This window comes from Palaemon carinicauda, chromosome 37 (assembly GCF_036898095.1).
Source record: "Palaemon carinicauda isolate YSFRI2023 chromosome 37, ASM3689809v2, whole genome shotgun sequence".
Taxonomy (NCBI): Eukaryota; Metazoa; Arthropoda; class Malacostraca; order Decapoda; family Palaemonidae; genus Palaemon; species Palaemon carinicauda.
Window position 1 is genome coordinate 2,951,053 of NC_090761.1, and position 20,991 is coordinate 2,972,043.

At 33.5% G+C, this 20,991-nt stretch overlaps 1 protein-coding gene across 5 annotated transcripts; it reads left to right on the top strand.

The window, feature by feature from the left end:
- Positions 1 to 169: 169 nt before the first annotated feature.
- LOC137629422 (uncharacterized) lies at positions 170 to 17,908 on the top strand. 5 transcript variants are annotated; one of them, XM_068360664.1, is made up of 11 exons: positions 170 to 321; positions 3,444 to 3,817; positions 5,839 to 6,043; positions 6,721 to 6,958; positions 8,383 to 8,494; positions 9,148 to 9,434; positions 9,538 to 9,719; positions 11,111 to 11,310; positions 14,351 to 14,507; positions 14,865 to 15,023; positions 16,333 to 17,908. In XM_068360664.1, the coding sequence occupies exons 2-11, from the start codon at positions 3,501 to 3,503 to the stop codon at positions 16,513 to 16,515; spliced, it is 2,040 nt and encodes a 679-aa protein (XP_068216765.1). In that variant the 5' UTR covers positions 170 to 321; positions 3,444 to 3,500; the 3' UTR covers positions 16,516 to 17,908. The 5 variants fall into 5 exon arrangements, with proteins under 5 accessions (XP_068216765.1, XP_068216768.1, XP_068216767.1 ...); XM_068360667.1 differs by having other exon boundaries at positions 9,148 to 9,398; XM_068360666.1 differs by having other exon boundaries at positions 5,854 to 6,043.
- Positions 17,909 to 20,991: the final 3,083 nt, after the last annotated feature.

The following is a 20,991-nucleotide window of genomic DNA, read 5'->3' on the forward strand; positions in this document are numbered from 1 at the left end:
TTAGAGCTGTATTCATTCAAAAATATCCCTTAATATGAATTAATACCACTACTTTTTTAATGTAGTGTATATAAAGAAAAAAATCCACCAACAGTCTGATAGATTATTATTCTTCTCAAGCTTTTAATAACTCAACTACCAATCAGAGTCCAGAAACTTCAGAAGTTAGAGTTTATGACGTCACTCGGTGAGAGGCTTCGTCCTGAGTTCCAGGTTCACTACAGTAAAGTGTACCTGCATTTTATAAGTGACTACTTCTACTTACATTTTATGGAATATTTGGAACATTAAGGTGCAACCTCTTTATCAGTAATTGTTTGTGTAAGTATGTCTGGTTTTTTATGTTATAATGGAAGTTAATGTCTTTTTATAGTTGATATATGACATATCTGTTTTGACGTTGTTAATAGTTAATATATGACATCTATTTTGACGTTGTTACTGTTTTTAGAATGATTCATTGTTAATTTGTTCTCCTCATTTATTTATTTCCTTATTTCCTTCCCTCACTGGGCTGTTTTTCCCTATTGGAGCCCTTGAGCTTATAGCATCTTGCTTTTCCTTCTTGGGTTGTAGCTTGGCTTGTAATAATGATAATAATAATACCCACTTGAGAATTACGAAATGCATGATACTGTGTCTTTAGAGTTTGCTTATAGGTTTGTCTTGTATGATTTATTCAAATAGGCATATGATAAAATTGATGTTCAAATCCTAATGTTACTTTTGGTATTATTGTACCGAATTATAGGGTAATGTAACCTAGGGAAAAAACTACTTTTTTATAAGGAAAAAGTCCGTCCTTTTCGTGAATCACAGCTTGTAGGAAAAGCTATAACCTTGTTATTACTGTAGTTACGGTCGGGGAAACCTAATCCGTATATTAAATAATTTTGTAGACGAAAACAATCTTTTTTAGTGACAGAACAAATGTATATTCTTCTCAAAGTATTGCAATATAAATTAATGTAACCTGACCTCAGTAGGTAACCCATAGTAAACTACAGTACTGGAATGCATCCTGACCTAACCTAGGGCACCTGAACCTCTGTGCCTAACCCCTTCAAATAGCCAGATCTAGAATTTTGTACCAGCTGTAAGATAAAATGTAGGAAAGTAATTTTATCTTGTATTCCTTAACTTAACTTACCTTTGGTGATGTCGTTTTGTCAGTTTTATTATATTTACGGACTGAAAAAGCTTTTCTACTATTAAACAGGTGTTTCCTATAAAGAAATTTATTTTATATATATATATATATATATATATATATATATATATATATATATATATATATATATATATATACTTTCACGTGAAATAAAATCTTGATTATCTGGGTAATAAAACAAAATGGGTGTAGCTTGTGCAGCTTTGATGTTTTTCTTTTTCTGCGAGCCAAGATAACGCACGGCGAAGCAAAAACTATTAGATTTCTAAAGAATATCCCTGTTCTCAGACGGTCTAACAGGTTTTCGGTTTATTTGCTGTTGAAATGAAGGTCGAATTTAGTGAAAGCACATTTACTACAGTAAAAACTATTTTTGTCGCCAACAAATAACGACGTTTCGAACATCTGTGTTCATAATCATAATTTTACCGTTTTAACTATCAGGACTTGGCCATATATTTCCATCACATCCCCTGCAGCTATTGTTTAAAAAATACTATCGTTTCATTTACCAAGATATTTACTTCCTTAGCCTAGCTCAGGTTACCCCTTTATTAACTTGGCGGTAAATACATATGCCTTCAAAATTCGTATCGTTGGTGAAATGTAGTTTTTCTAATGTATTGTCATTTTTCATCTGTTCAGATATCTCTCTATACTAGAAATGAATTGTATTAGAGTTTAGGCTATTTTCCTTCATTCAAAATCCTAACAATTTGTAGTAGAAAAGTCTCAAAATGGCCAAATCTCATTAGGATAAGTCTGAAAAACAATATTTCATCAGGGAACAATCAAAATGTCATATGAACAGGTCAATGCTTTTCCCATTCAGTTTTTAATTGATTGCGGGTTTAGTGTTGTGATATCATCAGCCGTAGCTAGTCCACGGCAGGACAAAGGCCTCCGATATTTCCTTCCACACTTGACTGTTTGTGGTTTTTATATGAATGTCTATACCTGCAATTATTCTTAGCTTTTCAATCCATTGTGATAGAGTTGTAAGGAAATTAAGCTCGCATCAAAGATTCAAGGTAGCCTACAGTGCTTTATTTTGTTATATCCTCGAAATTCTTCCTATCATATGATTGTCTCGTTTATACAGTGCTTGTCCATGAAAAATTTTCATACAGAGGAAAATATTTGCTCACAGACCAGTGCAATACCTATACTCTTAATCCAATTTGAATTTGCATGATCGTATCCCAGTTTGCTTGTATTCACAAGTACTTTAATACTGGATTAAGGTAGGCTGCTACTGTATTTAGATTAATTATAGTACTGTACTGTACAGTTTTTTTTTAAAAAGTTACATCATCTACAATACCAAAAACTTTGCTTTTAGTACATAACAACATCGTACATACAGTACTGGATACTGTATGATATAATACTGGTACTTAACCTCTGCCTTTGCAGATTGTTCACTATCAGCACTTTCTCTTGGATTCTTTATGATTTCATTGACAATATTCCTTCAGATAAATGCAACTTGTTTATTATTCTGGATGTCATTCTCGACAGAAAATTAACATTTTAGAAATTCATTCAAAGGGTCTCGATCAAATAGACTGCAGAAATACTGTACAAATAACACATACATAGGTAACGAGATCTTCCCAAATGAATAATTATCTCCTTTTAATTACCTTCGCCAAGATCAAAGATTTTGCGAAGGGTATACACTACACTATACTCGCCTGTCTGTCTGTCTGTCTTGCAGTACTGTACTTTATTTATTCGTTTATGAGCAACTAGACACGAAAACTATTGTACTGGTTTTGACTAAGCTCGGTAGTCCTGTTGTGTTTGACCCAGTGATGAATCTGTAACATTTTGGATAAAGTATACCAAAGAACACGTATGCAGGAGTACTTTGGAAATAATTGCAGTGTCAAGTTAATGGCAAATATTTTGTTATATTTTTTGTGAACAAAATTACACAAACTATTGAACCGATTTCAACAAAATTTGTAGACCAGAGGGGTGTGACTCGGACAAATCCATTAGATTTTGAGGAAAATATATAGACGTAAAAGTATGCAGTGGAGTTAAGAGTAAAGTAAGATTGCTTGCTGTGGCAAAGACATGCTCGCTACTGAATGCCCCTCTGAAACTAATTGGGTAGTTTAGTCATTACAGTTCACATCTGATATATAGCTTCTCCAAATTGTGTAAAAGAAAATGCTTCAAGGAGCATCAACTCAAATGTGCATTTGTTATTCATGTATGCCCATCCTGTTTTATTAGCTAGATTTAAATGTTTGTTTTTCAGAACTCCAGGAATATAGGCTTACCCTTGCACTGTATATAATAATAAAACAAAGGAACAATGGCTGGGGTAGTGAGAAGACTTGGCTTTTTAACCCCAGAGACTGTAGCAAACAGACGGGCATCCTGTGATCCTCTCAGCTTGTCTACACGTTGCTTGGAGGTAAAGCCAGAGTTTTCTGAAAAGCGCAGAGCATCCATAGGAACGTTTGATGCCCTTCTACCATATAAATCACGAGGAAAATCTAGTGAGAAAAGAGCCTCTCTGTGCGTGCCTAACTATGACAATGGACCACCTTCTGTTGCGTACCTCAGTCGAAAAAGGGCATCATTGGACAATATATTTTTGACTGAATGGATACAACCAGGTGTCTCAAAGTGAGTATTACAGTTGAAATTTTCCTACGAGAACTTTATTCATCTTTGCTAGTTGCCATATCTCTAAATCTTGATACAGATAATTTTCAAGTGGATTACAATTTGAATATAGTACTGTATGTTCTTTCATGAATCTAAAATGTTCTTACCTTGTGTCACTAATAATTATCAAATTAACTACGTGCATGACTCTTCCCTCAAGATCATTTAGGATCTTAATCTGAGAAACCACCATCTTGAATTTTCAAAATTCCAAAGGTCATATGACATTGTATGAATATAACCCAAGTGATGTAACAAAAACAGATACAAACTTTACTTTTGCTCTTGATCCTAATAGGTAACCTTTCAACATTTCAGGACTTTGTAATGTGATGAATATAGAATATCAAAATAGGTTAATGCCATTATGCAGTATGCCCAAGGGATTGATACTGAACCTATATTTGAAACTAGATTCACATCTCTGTAATCAAAACATAAATAGTTGTGACTTTGAGCCTTTTTTTCCTGAGGTACAGGTGAACTCCATTGAATACTGATAGGTTGATTTGATTTAGTTGTACATTACTTCCTATTCAACAATTTTGGTCTTTTGTGGGTTTAGTAGACGTCGGTTTCTGTTTAATGGCCCTTGAATTGCCAAGATCAGCACCATTCTGTGATATTCTGGCCTTACCTGGTACATCAAGAGAGACATTCTTATAACGATGCAGGAGACCTTTCAGCTCTTTTTGTTCTTCATGAAGGTGACTACATTAATTTGTTAGTCCTTAGAACTTCAAATATTAACAAGCCTATCATAAATGTAAGTTTTAGCTTTTTTTCCATATTTCTACATTCATCACTTGTTTATGTCCAGGGGTGAGAACATCAAAATTTTCTTCTCATACCATCCTCTCGACAAGAACAAAGGCATAAATCTTTACCTGTAATTGTTTACCTTTTCTTTTCAGAAGTAAAATTGAATTGGATAGAACTTTTGAGATAACAAAGGAAAAACTTGGTGTTAATGGTTTGCTATGTGATGCCAGTCAACATAAGAGTCCATCCTTAGTTTCGCCTGTCTTCCTGGCCAGTAATGATTCAAGCTTTTGTGTTTCGTCAGAAGCTTCGAGCAATGCAAGTCTAGCTTCTGACGAAACACAAATGCTTGTTTCGTCAGAAGCTTCGAGCAATGCAAGTCTAGCTAGTGATTTTAACCATTCATCATCATCTTATTTATCCCCGTATTATGTGAAATTGGATAGAACTTTTGAGATAACAAAGGAAAAACTTGGTTTTAATGGTTTGCTATGTGATGCCAGTCAACATAAGAGTCCATCCTTAGTTTCGCCTGTCTTCCTGGCCAGTAATGATTCAAGCTTTTGTGTTTCGTCAGAAGCTTCGAGCAATGCAAGTCTAGCTTCTGACGAAACACAAATGCTTGTTTCGTCAGAAGCTTCGAGCAATGCAAGTCTAGCTAGTGATTAACCACAAATGCTTGTTTCGTCAGAAGCTTCGAGCAATGCAAGTCTAGCTTCTGACGAAACACAAATGCTTGTTTCGTCATAAGCTTCGAGCAATGCAAGTCTAGCTTCTGACGAAACACAAATGCTTGTTTCGTCATAAGCTTCGAGCAATGCAAGTCTAGCTAGTGATTTTAACCATTCATCATCATCTTATTTATCCCCGTATTATGTGAAATTGGATAGAACTTTTGAGATAACAAAGGAAAAACTTGGTTTTAATGGTTTGCTATGTGATGCCAGTCAACATAAGAGTCCATCCTTAGTTTCGCCTGTCTTCCTGGCCAGTAATGATTCAAGCATTTGTGTTTCATCAGAAGCTTCGAGGAATGCCAATCTAGCTAGTGTTTTTAACCATTCATCATCATCTTATTTATCCCCGAATTATGTGAAACCTAGAACATGTTCAAGCAATGCAATATGTCAAGTGCCATCGCCCCAAACTTCAGACAAGCCTTGCGACAATTAATGTAAAAAATGTTTTTGCTTCTCGCCAACTAACAGTACTTCAAGTACCTTCCTTTCTAGGAGCTTCCAGGACGGGAACATCAATAAAACATCCATTTGTAGTACGCCAAAGCACTTGAGCAAGGATTTAACCCAAAGCTGTTTGGCAGTCGGACATTTACACGAGAGTTCAACATTTCAAGAACATCTACATCATCGTTCCTGTAGTAGAACCCCATCATATGGAAATGGAGACATTTATTCTTCTAAGGTTTGTCCTGTAGGGGGTTTTTGCCTTCCAGTACACCTCTTATACATCACTGTAGGCATTACTAAAAGGTCATAACAGGTTCCCTTCAGCCCTTATTTACACATACCTTGTGGCTTTCTTCTTTACTGTATTTCAAAATGCTTTTGTTTTTCCATCGTGCTGTCCAACTCTTAATATTGCTTCATAGTACAAATGTGGGGTTTTCCCTAGCCGCAACTTGTTTTTTTTTTATAATGGCCTTTACGACCTTAGATCTAGACCATATAGATAAAATTTCATAGATCTACTCCAGTCATGGTTATATATAGATTATTTTAATGGCCAGTTGGACAGTACAGTAGATTTTAGCTTATCAAAAGTCTTGTCCAACTCTTGGTCACTAGAGAGTTAGTTAAGCTATGAAAGGATTTCTTCCTTTCAAACAAAGTATTACTTGAAATATCACCATTTAAGAACTTTTAATACCACATCTTTACAATAATAATCATTGTTCATTATTGACCATAGAGTTGGAGGTTAGACTATTTGTTTTCAGAACTGTATTGAAAGCACTTTTTAAAAATACTGTATAAGAATTTGTAATTATATTAGGAATGCTGTTTTTATTCAAATTTTATATACTTTCCTATATATTTCATCTTTGTAAGTGACTTGAATTTTGAAATTAATTTTTACAGACGAGTAATAGCCATCGTAAAGGCAGCTCTCCGTACATAGTCTTCCCATCGTTATCACCCTGCATAGAAGCAAAAAGCAAGTCGGATCATTTCGCCTTTGAGAGTTCCCAAGTACATGCCAAACAGCTTGTATGTAAAGGAGAAATTCAAGAAGAGTCTGCCAGAAAAAATGAGTTGGCAGTGGATGCCAAACTAATTTCTAGCATACCAAAGATTTACGTTGATACTGTACATTCAGGTAAGCTTATCTTGTTAATTTCTTCTTTTTGTTTTGTGTCCTGAAGCAATGTTCTTATATGTCAGACTTAATGTATTTAGATATGATTAGAGTGCACTTTTGATTAAATCCTACATGGACAGCTACAGTATTTTAAAAATTTGTCTGGAAAACTCTAGGACTTGTTACAGTATTTCTTAGATACCACCTCCTGTCTTCTGGTGCAATAAACCCATGATATAAGAAGTCTTTATTGAAAATATATTTTGAGTATAGAATCTGAAATCTTTGTGTCACAGCTCCTGTATCTCTTGTATCTTGACCCTCTCGAAATTTAGCCAATGAATCCTCTATGGGTTTAGTCAGTCATGGAGGCCCTTTGCGTCAATAGGCGTAGGAGGAGATGATGATAATGATGATTACCAAGGAAAGCACTAATACCATGAATGCTGGTACTTATGGTATGTAGCACTGTACTGTACTATTTTACAGTACATAGAACCAATAACAAGTGATGGGGAAGTAAATAAGATTTATTGTATAATAATATGCAATAATTCTATTTAACCAGTTTTTTATGACTTGGATAGATATAGAAATAAGAAATCTGGTATAACAGTACTATAGAAAAAGAAATCATATGAAAAACAAACTTTATGTACCTGTATTCTATGCAAAAACATGATGAATTAAACTGGGTACAATTGAATGCTAACCAAATAATTGAATGCCTTTCTAAATTCAAGTTTATTATTGATAATACAGCTGGATGAATGGCATACAAAGCATTAGAGTATAGTAGTGTATTAGTGCTCAGTAACCACTAGCAGGAAAACCCTGCTTGTTGCTTCAGGCTGTCATTGCAAGTCTGGTTGAGTTTTTGTTGCTTGTAAGGTAGTGGTCATCTGAATCTGAATTTGACTTTTATGAAGTTTACTGACAAGGGAATCTATAATGCTGAGTTTATCTGTAGAAAGTACTACATTTGCATTTAAATGCAACTGTACCAAGCTTGACTGACAATATATTTAAACGTATGTTGAATGTTTAAAGGTACCAACTTCCAAGAACTCCTATAAAGCCACTTTGATCATCTAAGAAAACATCCTGGCAATACTTATGATGGTCTGAAAAGGTTTCTTAACGATTCATATCGAGGTATACTTGACTTTAAGCAGCTGGCGAGACTACTAAAATAATGGTGGCTATTTTCCGACAGTTCAATGATGCAGTTGGTCAAAATCTGTCTCCTTGAAACATATTGTAACCTGCTATTTCCAGTTGGCTTAGATGGTCTTGGTGGCTTCTTGGTATCTTTTCCCATATGCTAGGTAAAAGGTTCTGGCTAATATCTTTAAAAATGAAAGTAACATTGTTGCACATTTTCTTAGTGCAATTTGAATTATTTTAGATTTTAATTAATTTACTTTATGAATTTATCTTAGGTGATGATTGTCAAGAAAAGGATAAAGAGAATTCCAAAACCTCATCAAACTTCCTTGCTGACACTTCGTGTAATAACCCAAGTTATTCGCCAACTTGTATGCAGTGTTGTAGGTAAGAAATATATTTTTGTCCAAGCTTATGATCATAAGTTATTGATTATATTAGATGTTTCAGGTTATGTAAGGTTGAAATTTTGATCAATCATAAGCTTGATATATTTAAGTATGAAATTTATTTTATCTTCATGAAAACAGAATATTTGGCTGTTGATTCCAGTGATTACTTTGTTTTCATGCAAACAGTATAGAGTACTAATGTAAGGGCAAAAAGAAGAGCATTTGTTGGAAATTAAATTTACTGTATATGAATAAATTTGAATAATTACCAAAGGAGTAGTTACCATGTTAACTACAGAAACCTCACTTAATAGCAATTGCTCAAAGTAGCCTCTCTACCCATTCTGGACTGGAGTGGGAAGGGTGAGGAATAGGATGAAAGAAGCTTCTAGTAAGTTTGGTGACACAAGCCAACGAAACGATGGTGGAAAGCCTTATGCTGAAATGTAATGAATTACATAGTCGGGAGATCAAAATTTCTCGCCTGATCAATTATGCTAAATATCAGTTGTTTTGTTGAATTGCAGTGTTTTTCTTCTTTTTTTCTTTATAGGAGGGAATTTTTCAAAAGGAATTAAAATCAAAATCCTGTCATTAATATTTTTGATGTGGAGTTCTAATGGGTGAATTGATGTGAATGTTTTTCAGACGACGTTTCTCTCTTGAAGTGCAACCCAACAGTCTAAGTAAAAATGTCAATCTCGGTAGCTTTGCCTCCCGACCTTTGACCCCACAGTCAGTGCAGCTGCATGGCAATTCTTTTCATCATCATAGGAGACTCAGTGGATCTGAGCTTTATAGTAGCAATAATACTTTTTACAACAATGTCCTAAAGAGAGCAGCCACTTTGAGTTACAGCAATTTAATTCTGAAGCCGGTAGGGAGTGTTATCAACCGAGGTGGGTATGGAGTTGTTAAACTCGGTCATTTCAAAGGTACGATAAAGTTTTCTTTCTAGTGATTCGTTGCATATCGTAGCTAACATCCATTCTTTGGAGTTCTAGATCTTTTAGATAAATATTGCTGTTTTGATTCAAGGAAAGCGAGTAGCTGTAAAAGTACTTAAAGGGAAGCGACAAGCTCAGTCAGCATTGAGAGAAGCCCTCCTTTTAAAGATTCAACCGCAAGCGCATGTGAATTCTACTTTGGCAGTCATAACTTCGTCTACTTCTAAGGATTTTGCAAATATCTCCTGGTCAAAGATCGGAGAGACTTCGGAGGTGCGTTACTTGAATTAATGTATAGTTAGTGATTTTTTTCCAGTTCATTTGTAATTTGTATATAAAGCTTACTCAATTCATAGAGTAATTCAGTGAATTATCAGTATTTTTTACTTGGATTTTTGTCATCTAATCAGTGCTTATCAATTTCTGTGTAGCCAAGTAGAAAATTTCCAATATTATTTGAACCCCAAGGAGCTAGTTTTCCCAGATTAAAGGTGTAGCATTGAAATCTTTAGAGAAATAATGAATAGAGGTCAGGCCTTAAAGTATTAAATGAGGCTACTAAATTTAACCTAATAGTAAAAATAAAAATTGTGTAATTTTCATAGAAGAGCTTACCATTCAGTACTACATAGTCACAGCTGCATTCTGCAAAATGTACCATGATCCAATCACGGTATATGTTCAGTTTTTATTAAGCTATTAAGTACATCTTGTTTTCTCATGTTTGCTTCATTATATTTTGACTTGATTTTAATTTATTTCTTGGTTGTTCATATGATATACCATTGTGATAATTTTTCCCTAAGTATCAACACACTTCCAGTCCTGTTTGTTTAGGTTTTCCAAGATTTTCTTTGGACATAAAGATGATAAACTTCCTCCAGCTTAACACTTAGTCTGTAGGGATGAATTACTATTGAAAAGGTTTACGGAAGGGTTGTGTAGCTTTCTAATAAATTTTACATATAGAATTTCATTACCAGACCAGGAGGATGGACTAATTCCCATGTAGACTTTTCTACCTTCTATTATTAATTTCCTTTTGCTTCATTGTAGGCTGTTCTCTGTGGGTGTTTTATTAGTAGGAGGTAGTTCCCAAGCTAAATTGTACAGTAGGGACAGAGGTCCTATTTCCAATGGATTTAGTTATTGCTGTATACTGTACTGTACTGTACTTATTTTTTTGAGGACCTTTAACATATTTAGATGGCATTTGGAAATTTCTCGTTAATTGTAAATGGGTAGGGTGCTCTACTCTTGGTAAAGGAATGCAAGCTCAGTGGCCTTGTTGGATAGTCTTTTTTTTATTATTATTTTTTCCCCTAAGGAAACCATCTTGATATACAGTAGTTTATACAGCATTTGGCTGGACTAGGGCTTGCATGAATAATATGTGATTTCTGATGAAACATTGGTATAATTTGGTTTTAACAAATGTATACAGTAGTTGAGCTCAGACAACATAACTTATGAATGACCTCCACACAATAACGATGGAATCAAAAGATATTTAGGAATACAGTAACAACAAATGCCACTGGCTCGCAGCATAATGCATTGTAGAGAGGAAATAACCATTGTCCTTGAAAATTAGAATAAGCAATGTGACTTGAGAGTTAAGTGTCAAAATGATAAATTTTATAATTAAGTGTTTTCTTCTGTAGGAGGAAGTTTTGCCTTTGAAGTTGGTCTCGTCACTTTTTGGTGTTCCAATGCAGGATGTTTCATTTCCACATCAAGAGGATCATGACTGCAATGGAGCCATAGAATGGGCATGGGTGGTGAGTGAGCTCTGTACACCGTACACGCTTCTCACTCTTATCCATGAGCCAAATATTATGCTTACTGCTAGAGATAAAGTAAGGTAAATGTTCTTAACTTTTGTGGTAATTTTATTTGTAAATAGTTTTATTCCTAATATATTTGCATAAAAATAATTTCAATATTTGCAATACCTTGCAGTTTCTTGGTGTATATTATCAGACATACCTTTCAAAATACTAGTTGATATACATCATGTAGAGTATTTGGTAAATTCTGGATTAAGAATGCCTGGTAAATACTTTGTTTCAGAACAAACCCCTTACAGCATTTATGAATAGCCCACCTTTGTGGCATTCAGAAACCCTAGATGCTGTATGCTCAATTAAAAAGGAAACTGTTTTCTAGAAAGTAGTTCTGTACACAGGCCTGGCGATTGCCTAACTTCTGTCTCTCTGGATGTCTATTTCTAGACTAATTGTTACGTTAAATCAATTGGATTTTATTCTAATTTTTTAAGATTAAAGTTGGTTCTTTTGCCATAATGTTAACATTTTAGTACAGAAGTGTAATTTTAGGTAGACTATTTTATTGTCAGTCGAGTGAAGTTTTACTGCCTGTTTGCTGTCATCCATAACTATATTGACAAAAGGGTAGTATCGTAAGTTCTTTTGTTTTTAGAAGGGAAAAAAACTGCATTTATGTACCTAGCAGAGTATTTTCCTGTTCTCCCCTGTTTATGAGGGTATTTACTTGATGCTGGTAATATTTAGTAAAAAGCAATGTGCTTTAAAATCTGGGATATGCTTGTACTGTAAGTTTGTTTTCTGAGCTGCTCTAACATTTTCTCAAGAATGAGATTTTGATGATAAAATTTATTTCTCTACTTATCTGATTTTCAAATTGCTTCCTATCTAAACTGTGTGTAGAAGTTAGATTCTGAAGACATTGCATGAATGCAGTCTAAGTAGAGAAATGCACTTTAAATAAAGAAAAAAAACTACTTCTGATATATATCCATTTGAAAGTTGTCAACACATCTGAAGAAAAAAGATATAAAAAAAAATCTTTCTTACAGCAGTGTGCCTAGTGCCACACTTTTTTCCTGTACTATCAATGAGACAGAAACTGTTTGTAGATATCTCTGATATACTTTGCTGCTTCTCAGTTGACTGTAGCAGAAAGAAAACTGCAATTCGTACTGTATATTGAAGTACTATATTTAATTGAATTGTACGTTGGACTAGAATCAAGATTTAAAACTTTCTAAAGTAGACTATGATTATGCGTTGTAAGAAGTGTGTATTGTAGAACTTTTAGCTGTTCATATATTACTGGAGGAAGCAAGGAAGGAGAACCATGAAGGATCTCTGCACAAACTGGGTATGCAGATAACCTAGTTTTAATTACATGATCTGAGAAGAAGGTCATTGAAATGTTTGCTAAAAGTCTTCCTTTTACCTATCAGAAGGCCGTGATATGTGTAGAATTCATCTCCAGCCTCTATAATGCCCCCCCCCCCCCCCCTGGTCATCAACGCCCCCCTTATGTTAATAGAAAAAATACGAAATATCATTAGTAATTTTCTAATTTTTATAGGTTACCCCTTTAAAACTGTTCAAATACGTTTTCTCATATCAGTGATATCAAAGAAAATGGGCTCAGGGGAGACTATGATTTTATATCCAATATTTTCGTCATCAGACAAAAATCGTAATTTCTCGTTTTTTCTTTTTCGGGAGAGGGGTGTATTTCTTTGCTTGTCCTGCTCTTATGCCTTAAGTAATATAATATTTAGATGTTTTAGGCCATTAAGTGACATAATACCTAGAAAAACACAGAAGGTTTTTTCCCTAAATCGAAATTTTAATTTTTGGTGAATATTTATTTTTAGGTATCCCTCCATCACCAGCCGGGGTTTCACTACCTAACCTCCTCGTTTTTTTCTTTCTGTGTGCTTATTTACTGTTCGATTTTGATAAAACTTGGTCTGCTTGTTCCATATGGATAAACAAACATAATGACAGAGCGAATTTCAATTCAAGACATTAGTTTCTCACTGGTCACCAAACAACTTTAGTCGCTAGCTCCAATTTTCACATTTTTATTCATAAAATCCTTTATTTTCCCTGTAGGATGATAAAACTTACAGAGGATATGCCTTATTATAGTGCTAATAATGCCTCAAAATTTCATTAGCCTGTCTTGATTAGTGTATTTTTGGCAAATATTTTTACAATTAGCTTTCTCTCAACCCGGAGACTACCCTTAAGAAGGATAAGTGGAATTACTAAAAGAAGACTGGAAATTAATAAACTGTAGCTAAAAGGTTTAGAGGACAAAAAAGAATGCAAAAGAAAAAGTAGAGCCTGGAAGGTAAGCAAGTGTCTGTTGATGGGGGAAATAAAATGTGCACCAAATGTAACTGCTGGTACCAAAGAAAATGTTCTAGATTATGAAATATGCTTGAAGGTACTTTTGACATCTTGAAACCCATAATGAACAAATTGGCAAAGAATGGGGAACCATGTCATGATATAATGGACTGTGAAGCATCTAAAAAGAAGAGAGATAGCTAGACTACTGGTTATCAAAAGTCTCCCATTATAGAGATAGCAAAGACTTAGGATTATTACATAAGACTTGTTCTGTGTGTAGCAGAAACATGGTCACAAGCAATAGAATGTCAAGATTAAATGCCAATGTATGGTGGGTAGATCATATTTTGAATGAGAAAGTGGCAAGGAGATCTGGTGTTCAAAAGCTGAAATATTACCTGAGGTCTCAAAGATTAAGTGGTTTGAACAGTACATGTACTGCATTAAGAACAGATACAGAGTAGATGAAGCTCCATACCTCTTTGGAGTTCAGATAGAAAGAGGATATGACAGAGAAGACTTGATGGAATTAATATCTCAATTAGCCCCTCAAGAAAAAAACTATAAATAGGCTTGTGATGATTCCGTTAACTACCTTTAGTGGTGATTTATGTTATGTTAAGAATTTAATATTTGAAAATATAGCATGAGTACTATCCAACCTTCACATATATTTATTAATTCCTTGGAGCTTTATCTTACATTTTAACTTTACTGTATTCTACAGCATTAAATAAAGCTCAATTCATATTCTTTCAATTCTAGATTTATTGGAGAAATTGCAAATGGTTTGTCGTATCTGCACTCGCAAAACCTTGTTCATTTGGATGTTAAACCTGCTAATGTACTACTCGCACATACTGGTCACGTAAAATTGGCTGATTTTGGATGTTGTTTGGAGCTTTATGGTGAAAGAAATGAGGTTAGTCAAATTTTCCCAATCTTTGACCTTTTAGAACTAGTGTTTAAGTTATTTTTTCCTTTATTCTTCTCAGTTTAATGATTTTTGTTTGATTCATAGAATTATTGATCCTGAATTACTTGTATACAGGTACAGGTATAAGATTATATCATCTTTATTATCAAAGAAACCAATTCTTTAGGTCAGATATAGGGTTAGGGATGAAGATAACATCTTTTTTAATTTTTTTTCCATTGTAGTGAACAAACATTTTAGAAAAAATAAATCTCGTAAATATTCTAGTTGTGAGAATTTTAACATTGTTACTAAATTTCATGTATTATTGTCAAACATTGTAACCAATTTTCATCTTTATAGCACGTGTTGGGCACAATAAATTACCAAGCACCCGAGGTGTTACGAAGGAAGGAGATTACTGACCGTAGTGATGTTTTCGCACTGGGGGTTACAGCATGGCACCTTCTCACTCAAGTGGTGCCTTTCCAAGGAATTCATCCCCATGTTATAATTTATAAGGTTCGTGAGTCCAGTTGTATGTCTTATTTTTAGAAAAATAGATTGGATATCTTTAACTAAGGACACTAAATGATACTGATAGTTAGTATAGTTACTATAGTTACCATTGAAGTATGCAGTAGCCTATTAATTCTTGTTTAATTGTTTTGTTTTATAATTACTATATTTATATTTAGTACACATTCATAATCATGACAAAAATTTTTATTAATTGGTTATGCAAGTTTCTAAAAACTTTAGTAGCTCTTTGCAAATAGCAGATAAACAGCCAAGAGAAGAACTGTACAATATAGTGAAATGTTGGTGAGGAAAACATTGACAATAAACGTACACTAAATTGATAATGACCAAGTTACCAGAGTTGGCAGTATGGTCTTGCACTCTATCCTCTAACTTGTTAAAGAGAAATAATTTAATGTATATTAGAGAATTAAGATTATCTGTGGAGTAGTTATTTTTGTAATCCATTTTTATTATAATTTTGTTTTAAAACAACACCGAAACAACTATCATAGTATGAATATAATTTCACACAATGCATATCAAGGCTCTTGAGATAGAATATACAGGACTTGCAAAAGCCAACCAACTTACAGGTTTAAAGAAAGCCAAAAACAAAAGATTGTGTTCAGAACATTTTAGTCTGGGCTATACTGATTTACTGATACACTGGAAGAAAATGCAGGCTGTAGGACACATGTACATAAATAGTGTACATAAATACAGCTAAGATTTAAGACTCGGTGAAAGAAAATTATAACCATCGGTTAAATGGGATACGTACACCAATAAAATAAAGCTGAACATAATATTCACTTTGAAAGCTAATGAGAATAAGAATATGCTTATAATGAATTGCATTAGGTATCATTTCCAGGGAGACTTGCAGAGTATTAATGCTGAAGCAAAAGTGGACTTAAGCTGGAACTCTTTGGTTTACTCTTTCTCTCAGGAATTTATCAAGTTTCATCTGAATTTTATGTGCAATGTTTTTCTAATTTCTGATATTTCTAAAGGGTCGGGTACTTTTGATAGAAAGTTCTGTTTATGTAGCCCTCCCAATAATAACCTTAAGCCTTAAACTGCTGTTTATGGCTTTGTAGCCTTGAAAATATACATGAAGACATGGCAACATCTACCCTTGTGAAGGAACTACAATGATTTTTAAGCTGTGCAACTTCAGGGAGGCTCTGTGGCTCTCGAGTTGGAAGTGCATCCAATGATTTTAGTAAAAAAAAGGGAACTATTTTTCTTCCAGAAAGTTTAATTTATATGTAGAAAATTACAGTAACTGTTTTTGGATTTTCAGGTAACCAAGCTATTACATCGTCCAGTCGACCACTTTCCTGTACATGTTAGCTCTTACACACTTCTCGAACAGTTGTTGAATAGCATTGCTGTACGGTGTTGGGCAGAGGATCCAAAGCAAAGGCCTTCTGCTTCGGTTGTGTCTGCTAACCTAGCGGCCTTGTACCTTTCTCCAGCTACTTGATCTATGTTCATGTCTTCACGGCATGATTATTAAGGTTTAAAAATCTTTTATTGAACCCTGGTTTACGAGAGCATTAGTTTCACCAAGAACTTTATATGTTGGACCGTTTCAATAAAATCATAAGAAAAATATTAGTTTAGAAGAGATCTGCCTTTACCCCCAAACCACTTGAAAGTTTGATTGGTTTTATATTTTTTCTAAATTAAATAAGAACAAATAACGTCAACAAATTAGTAAACCAGGGTTCAATAAAAGATTTTTAAACCTTAATAATCATTCCGTGAAGACTTGGAGCACAGGTTTGTATGACTCCCCATAAAGTAAGAAATTAACATAAATTGTACATCACAGGAAATAGTGTTATACAACTGGGAAATTACTTTTAAGTATAGAATAAGATTTCTGAAATATTAATTTCAATAAATTAAGATATTAAGCTTATCATTCTATCATAAGTGTAGTGATGCATTTATTTTGGATGTATGATCACTGAAAGTTCTTAGAGTGGGTCATAAGTGTCTTTCCTTGTGTGGAGTTTTAGGGGCAAAACTTGGGATAATTTTTTTTAGTAATTTTTTTTCTGTACTTATAGAAATTATAGTAAAGGGTAAATTACATGCCAGTCAGATTTTTGAGGTCTCTCCAACTGTAGTGATCGGTATTTTAATCTAATTTTATTTAGAAAAAAAAAATGTATGATATAGCAACAGAAAAGAGTGCATAGACTTGAAATTAGGAAAACTTATTCAATGAATAAAAATATTGTGCAGCCTCTTGGGTGCACATGTTTAGGAATAGAGAATATTTTCACTAACAGTTTAGAAATAGTTTCTGTCATTAGGGAAAATTGTTTTCAACTTTTCATATAACATTTTTAATGAGGAAAATATTTTAAAGAAATGAAAATTTCATAAGTTTTCAGTCATTAGTATGAGGATGTATTGTACTTGTTTTCGTGTACATTTTCCAAGTTTTTCATGAAGTGGGATTTTTTATAAATTTTATGTTTACAGGAGATTTTAAAAGTTGTAATTTAACTCTTTGATATTAGGGTGTTGTGTTGATATGCAATGTTTTAGGTATTTTATTTTTTTTAATGTAAGGTAGGTTTAGATATCAAAAGTGTATTATAAATTTATTCTATTAAATTCCAAAGCAATTTTTTTTTATATCATACTGTATATTTAAATGTTTAAAGAGCAAATTTTATTCATTATTGGCTGAATTTTAATTCTGTGCATAATCTTCAGCAACCTGTTTTAGATAAGGTGTTATAGTAGTTTAGAGTCGATGTATAGCAATTTTAGTTTTTTTTAGTAGTTAGGAAGGTATGTAAATATATTGAAACTTGTTCTAGATTACTGTGGAGGGGGATTATCTGCATTGCACATAACCATGAGTACAGTATGTCTAATGTAAACTGTATTTTTTATCTTGCCTTTTATTCGTTATGTCTTTCTACATTCTTTTACCATTTGATTTTAGAAGAGATTTGTTTCTATCTTAAGGAAGATTTTTGTTGAAATGCTTAAATACATCAACATTAAACCATTTATTTTTCCATGCACTTCACTTGTAAATTTGATTGAAAAAATTTTATGATGATTTTCAGTTTGTAACAGATTTATTTTTCCATTTGTAGAACTTACAAGTTACTGAACTGTTATGGTAAATTATTATTGCAGTTTATAAATCCTACTGATATACTGTTGAAATTTTTATTGTCATTGATTAATTTTCTGCAGTGAGAATTTATGACCATTATCACAGAATTGTAAAAGTGCTACAGAGTTTATTTAATATACGTTCTACCGGCTCACTTTTGCCGTATTTGTTGTGGAGGGATTTTTTAGTCCCAAAGTTCAGCTATCGGTTATATATTCTTAGAGTTGCCTATAAAGTATTCAAAATGTCATCAGTTTATGCAAGTTTATTTTTTCTTTTGTTCTGTTGATTTTTTCCTATAAGAATTTTTTTGTTAAATTATTAACTTTTTAAATAAAGAATATTTTGATTTATATCTTGTTTCATGGAATTTAATATGAGTGGATATGAATGTGTTGAGGTGGTTTGGCCATGTTGAGAGAATGGAAAATGGTTGTCTGCTAAAGAAGGTGATGAATGCAAGAGTCGATGGGAGAAGTACAAGAGGAAGGCCAAGGTTTGGGTGGATGGATGGTGTGAAGAAAGCTCTGGGTGATAGGAGGATAGATGTGAGAGAGGCAAGAGAGCGTGCTAGAAATAGGAATGAATGGCGAGCGATTGTGACGCAGTTCCAGTAGGCCCTGCTGCTTCCTCCGGTGCCTTAGATGACCGCGGAGGTAGCAGCAGTAGGGGAGTCAGCATTATGAAGCTTCATCTGTGGTGGAAATGTGGGAGGTTGGGCTGTGGCACCCTAGCAGTACCAGCTGAACTCGGTTGAGTCCCTGATTAGGCTGAAGGAACATAGAGAGTAGAGGTCCCCTTTTTGTTTTGTTTCATTGTTGGTGTCGGCTACCCCCCAAAATTGGGGGAAGTGCCTTGGTATATGTATGTATGTATAATTACGTAGTTTATTTTATATTATACCAAGCCTTAAAAATGGAATATGAATTATGGTAAGACATAATTTTATTTGCGTTGTTGTATTTATACCTTATATAAGGGATTTTGACAAAGGAAAAATCTATTTTTGTGTGAGAAAATCATGTCGTCCTGATGGAAGTTCCTCTAGGCAGTTTTCTACTTGGGATATTTCCTACGAGTGATATACCATAGAAGTTTACCTGTATAGTTATAATTAGATTTTTAATACAAGAGCAAGTAGATACTGGCAACCAATGCCATTGTCAATCATGGGACTTAAGATAGTGATAAAAGAATGCAACATTTCCATAGTAAACTACAGTATATTCCTCTCTTGAAGGCAGTAAGGTTTCCAGAATTAGGGAGAATCAAATTAGAACGAACAGATGGAGATAAACGGTCATGGAGTAGTGCTGTTTAATTATAATAGATTTTCAAAGGAAAAGGAGACAGCACACACACTTTGAGCTAAACATGCTCTTGATAGTATCTGAAGAAAAGAAACAAGCTTATGGACCAGACAATTGTTGCCTTTTGATTTGTTCATAGATTGGATAATCCAATATATTTCTAGTTAATTGCCAGAGCAGTGCTTTATTTTCAAAGAAAATTTAGATTAAAATTTAAAATTGATTGTTAATCATTTCATACTGTATTTGAACTTTGTGTAAGTTTAATATTGATATTTTTTTCTAGTGCATGTATTTATGTACTGTACATCTCAAAACGTGTATGAAATTATCAAATGAGTCGGATTATACTGCTATTAACTCTCTGGACAAGACTGGCCACCTTTGGAAACTGAGCTTTGCAACATACAATGTCAGGACCCTAAGGTAGATCCTGCTGTGATACTAATAGAGCTGAAATGAATACATTGAGGTATAATAGGATTGAGTGAAATTAGAAGAATTTTATAGTTTAAAAGGGGCCATATATTTTGTTTCGGGGGACACGTAAATAGCAAAGAAAAGGAAGTGGGTGTTGTTAATAAAAATCTTGCAGGTAACAAAGGAGAATTTTTTTACTATTGAAGATAGAATTGCAGGATTAATTATCTAAATAGATAATTGAAACATACACCAACAACATCCCATACAGAGGAAGAAGAGATGTTTTATGAAGATCTGGATATATCTGAAAAAAACATAGAACTCTATTTACATTGGTTTTGGGTGATTTCAATACTTATGTAGGTCAAAAGAAGGGAGGTTAATTAGCAGTAGGTAAATTTGGAGTAGGCACAAGGAATGACAGAGGGGACATGCTTGTAAAATATGCTTTTAGAATCAATCGTAGAATCGTGATTTTTTTTTTTTTTTTTTTTTTTTTTTTTTTTTTTTTTTTTTTTTTTTTTTTATTTTTTTTTTTTAATAAAAAGGAACATGGAAAACGAAAGAATTTATTCTTGGAAAATTTTATTTAGTTAAAGATATAACTTAAATTGAAGTCAGCGACCATAGTATGTTGAAAAGCAAAATTGGTCTAGATCTAAAGAAAAAGAGAAAAACTAATTTTAAAGAAAATAAACACATGTAATACGAAAATCTGACGGGTTTAGTTTAACAATACAAAACTCTAATAATGAAAAGATCGGAAATGAGGGTAAAATCCAAGAGATGAAGTAGAATTAGCAGAACTAACCTAAAAAATAAACAAATTAAAAACCCAAGATCTTGAACACAAGAAGACCAAAATTGAGGAAACTCTAAATAAAGGAAAAAGCATCACATTGAGAAAAAAAATACTTGGAATGGGGTGCCAACAGATAAAAATGGGAATATCAACAAAGATGGTGATAAAAACTGCAGAGGATTTTTATAATTTGGTATACAATAGTGAAATAAGAAATTACTTTGTCAATCGAAATAATGAAACATAAGAACAGATACCAGTAGTAACAGTAGGAGG

Coding starts and splice junctions, on each gene's coding strand:
- LOC137629422 (XM_068360664.1), top strand. CDS start 3,501: ATGGCTGGGGTAGTGAGAAGACTTGGCTTTTTAACCCCAGAGACTGTA. Junction 9,435..9,537: donor TAAACTCGGTCATTTCAAAG/GTACGATAAAGT, acceptor TTTTGATTCAAG/GAAAGCGAGTAGCTGTAAAA. Junction 9,720..11,110: donor AGATCGGAGAGACTTCGGAG/GTGCGTTACTTG, acceptor TTTCTTCTGTAG/GAGGAAGTTTTGCCTTTGAA.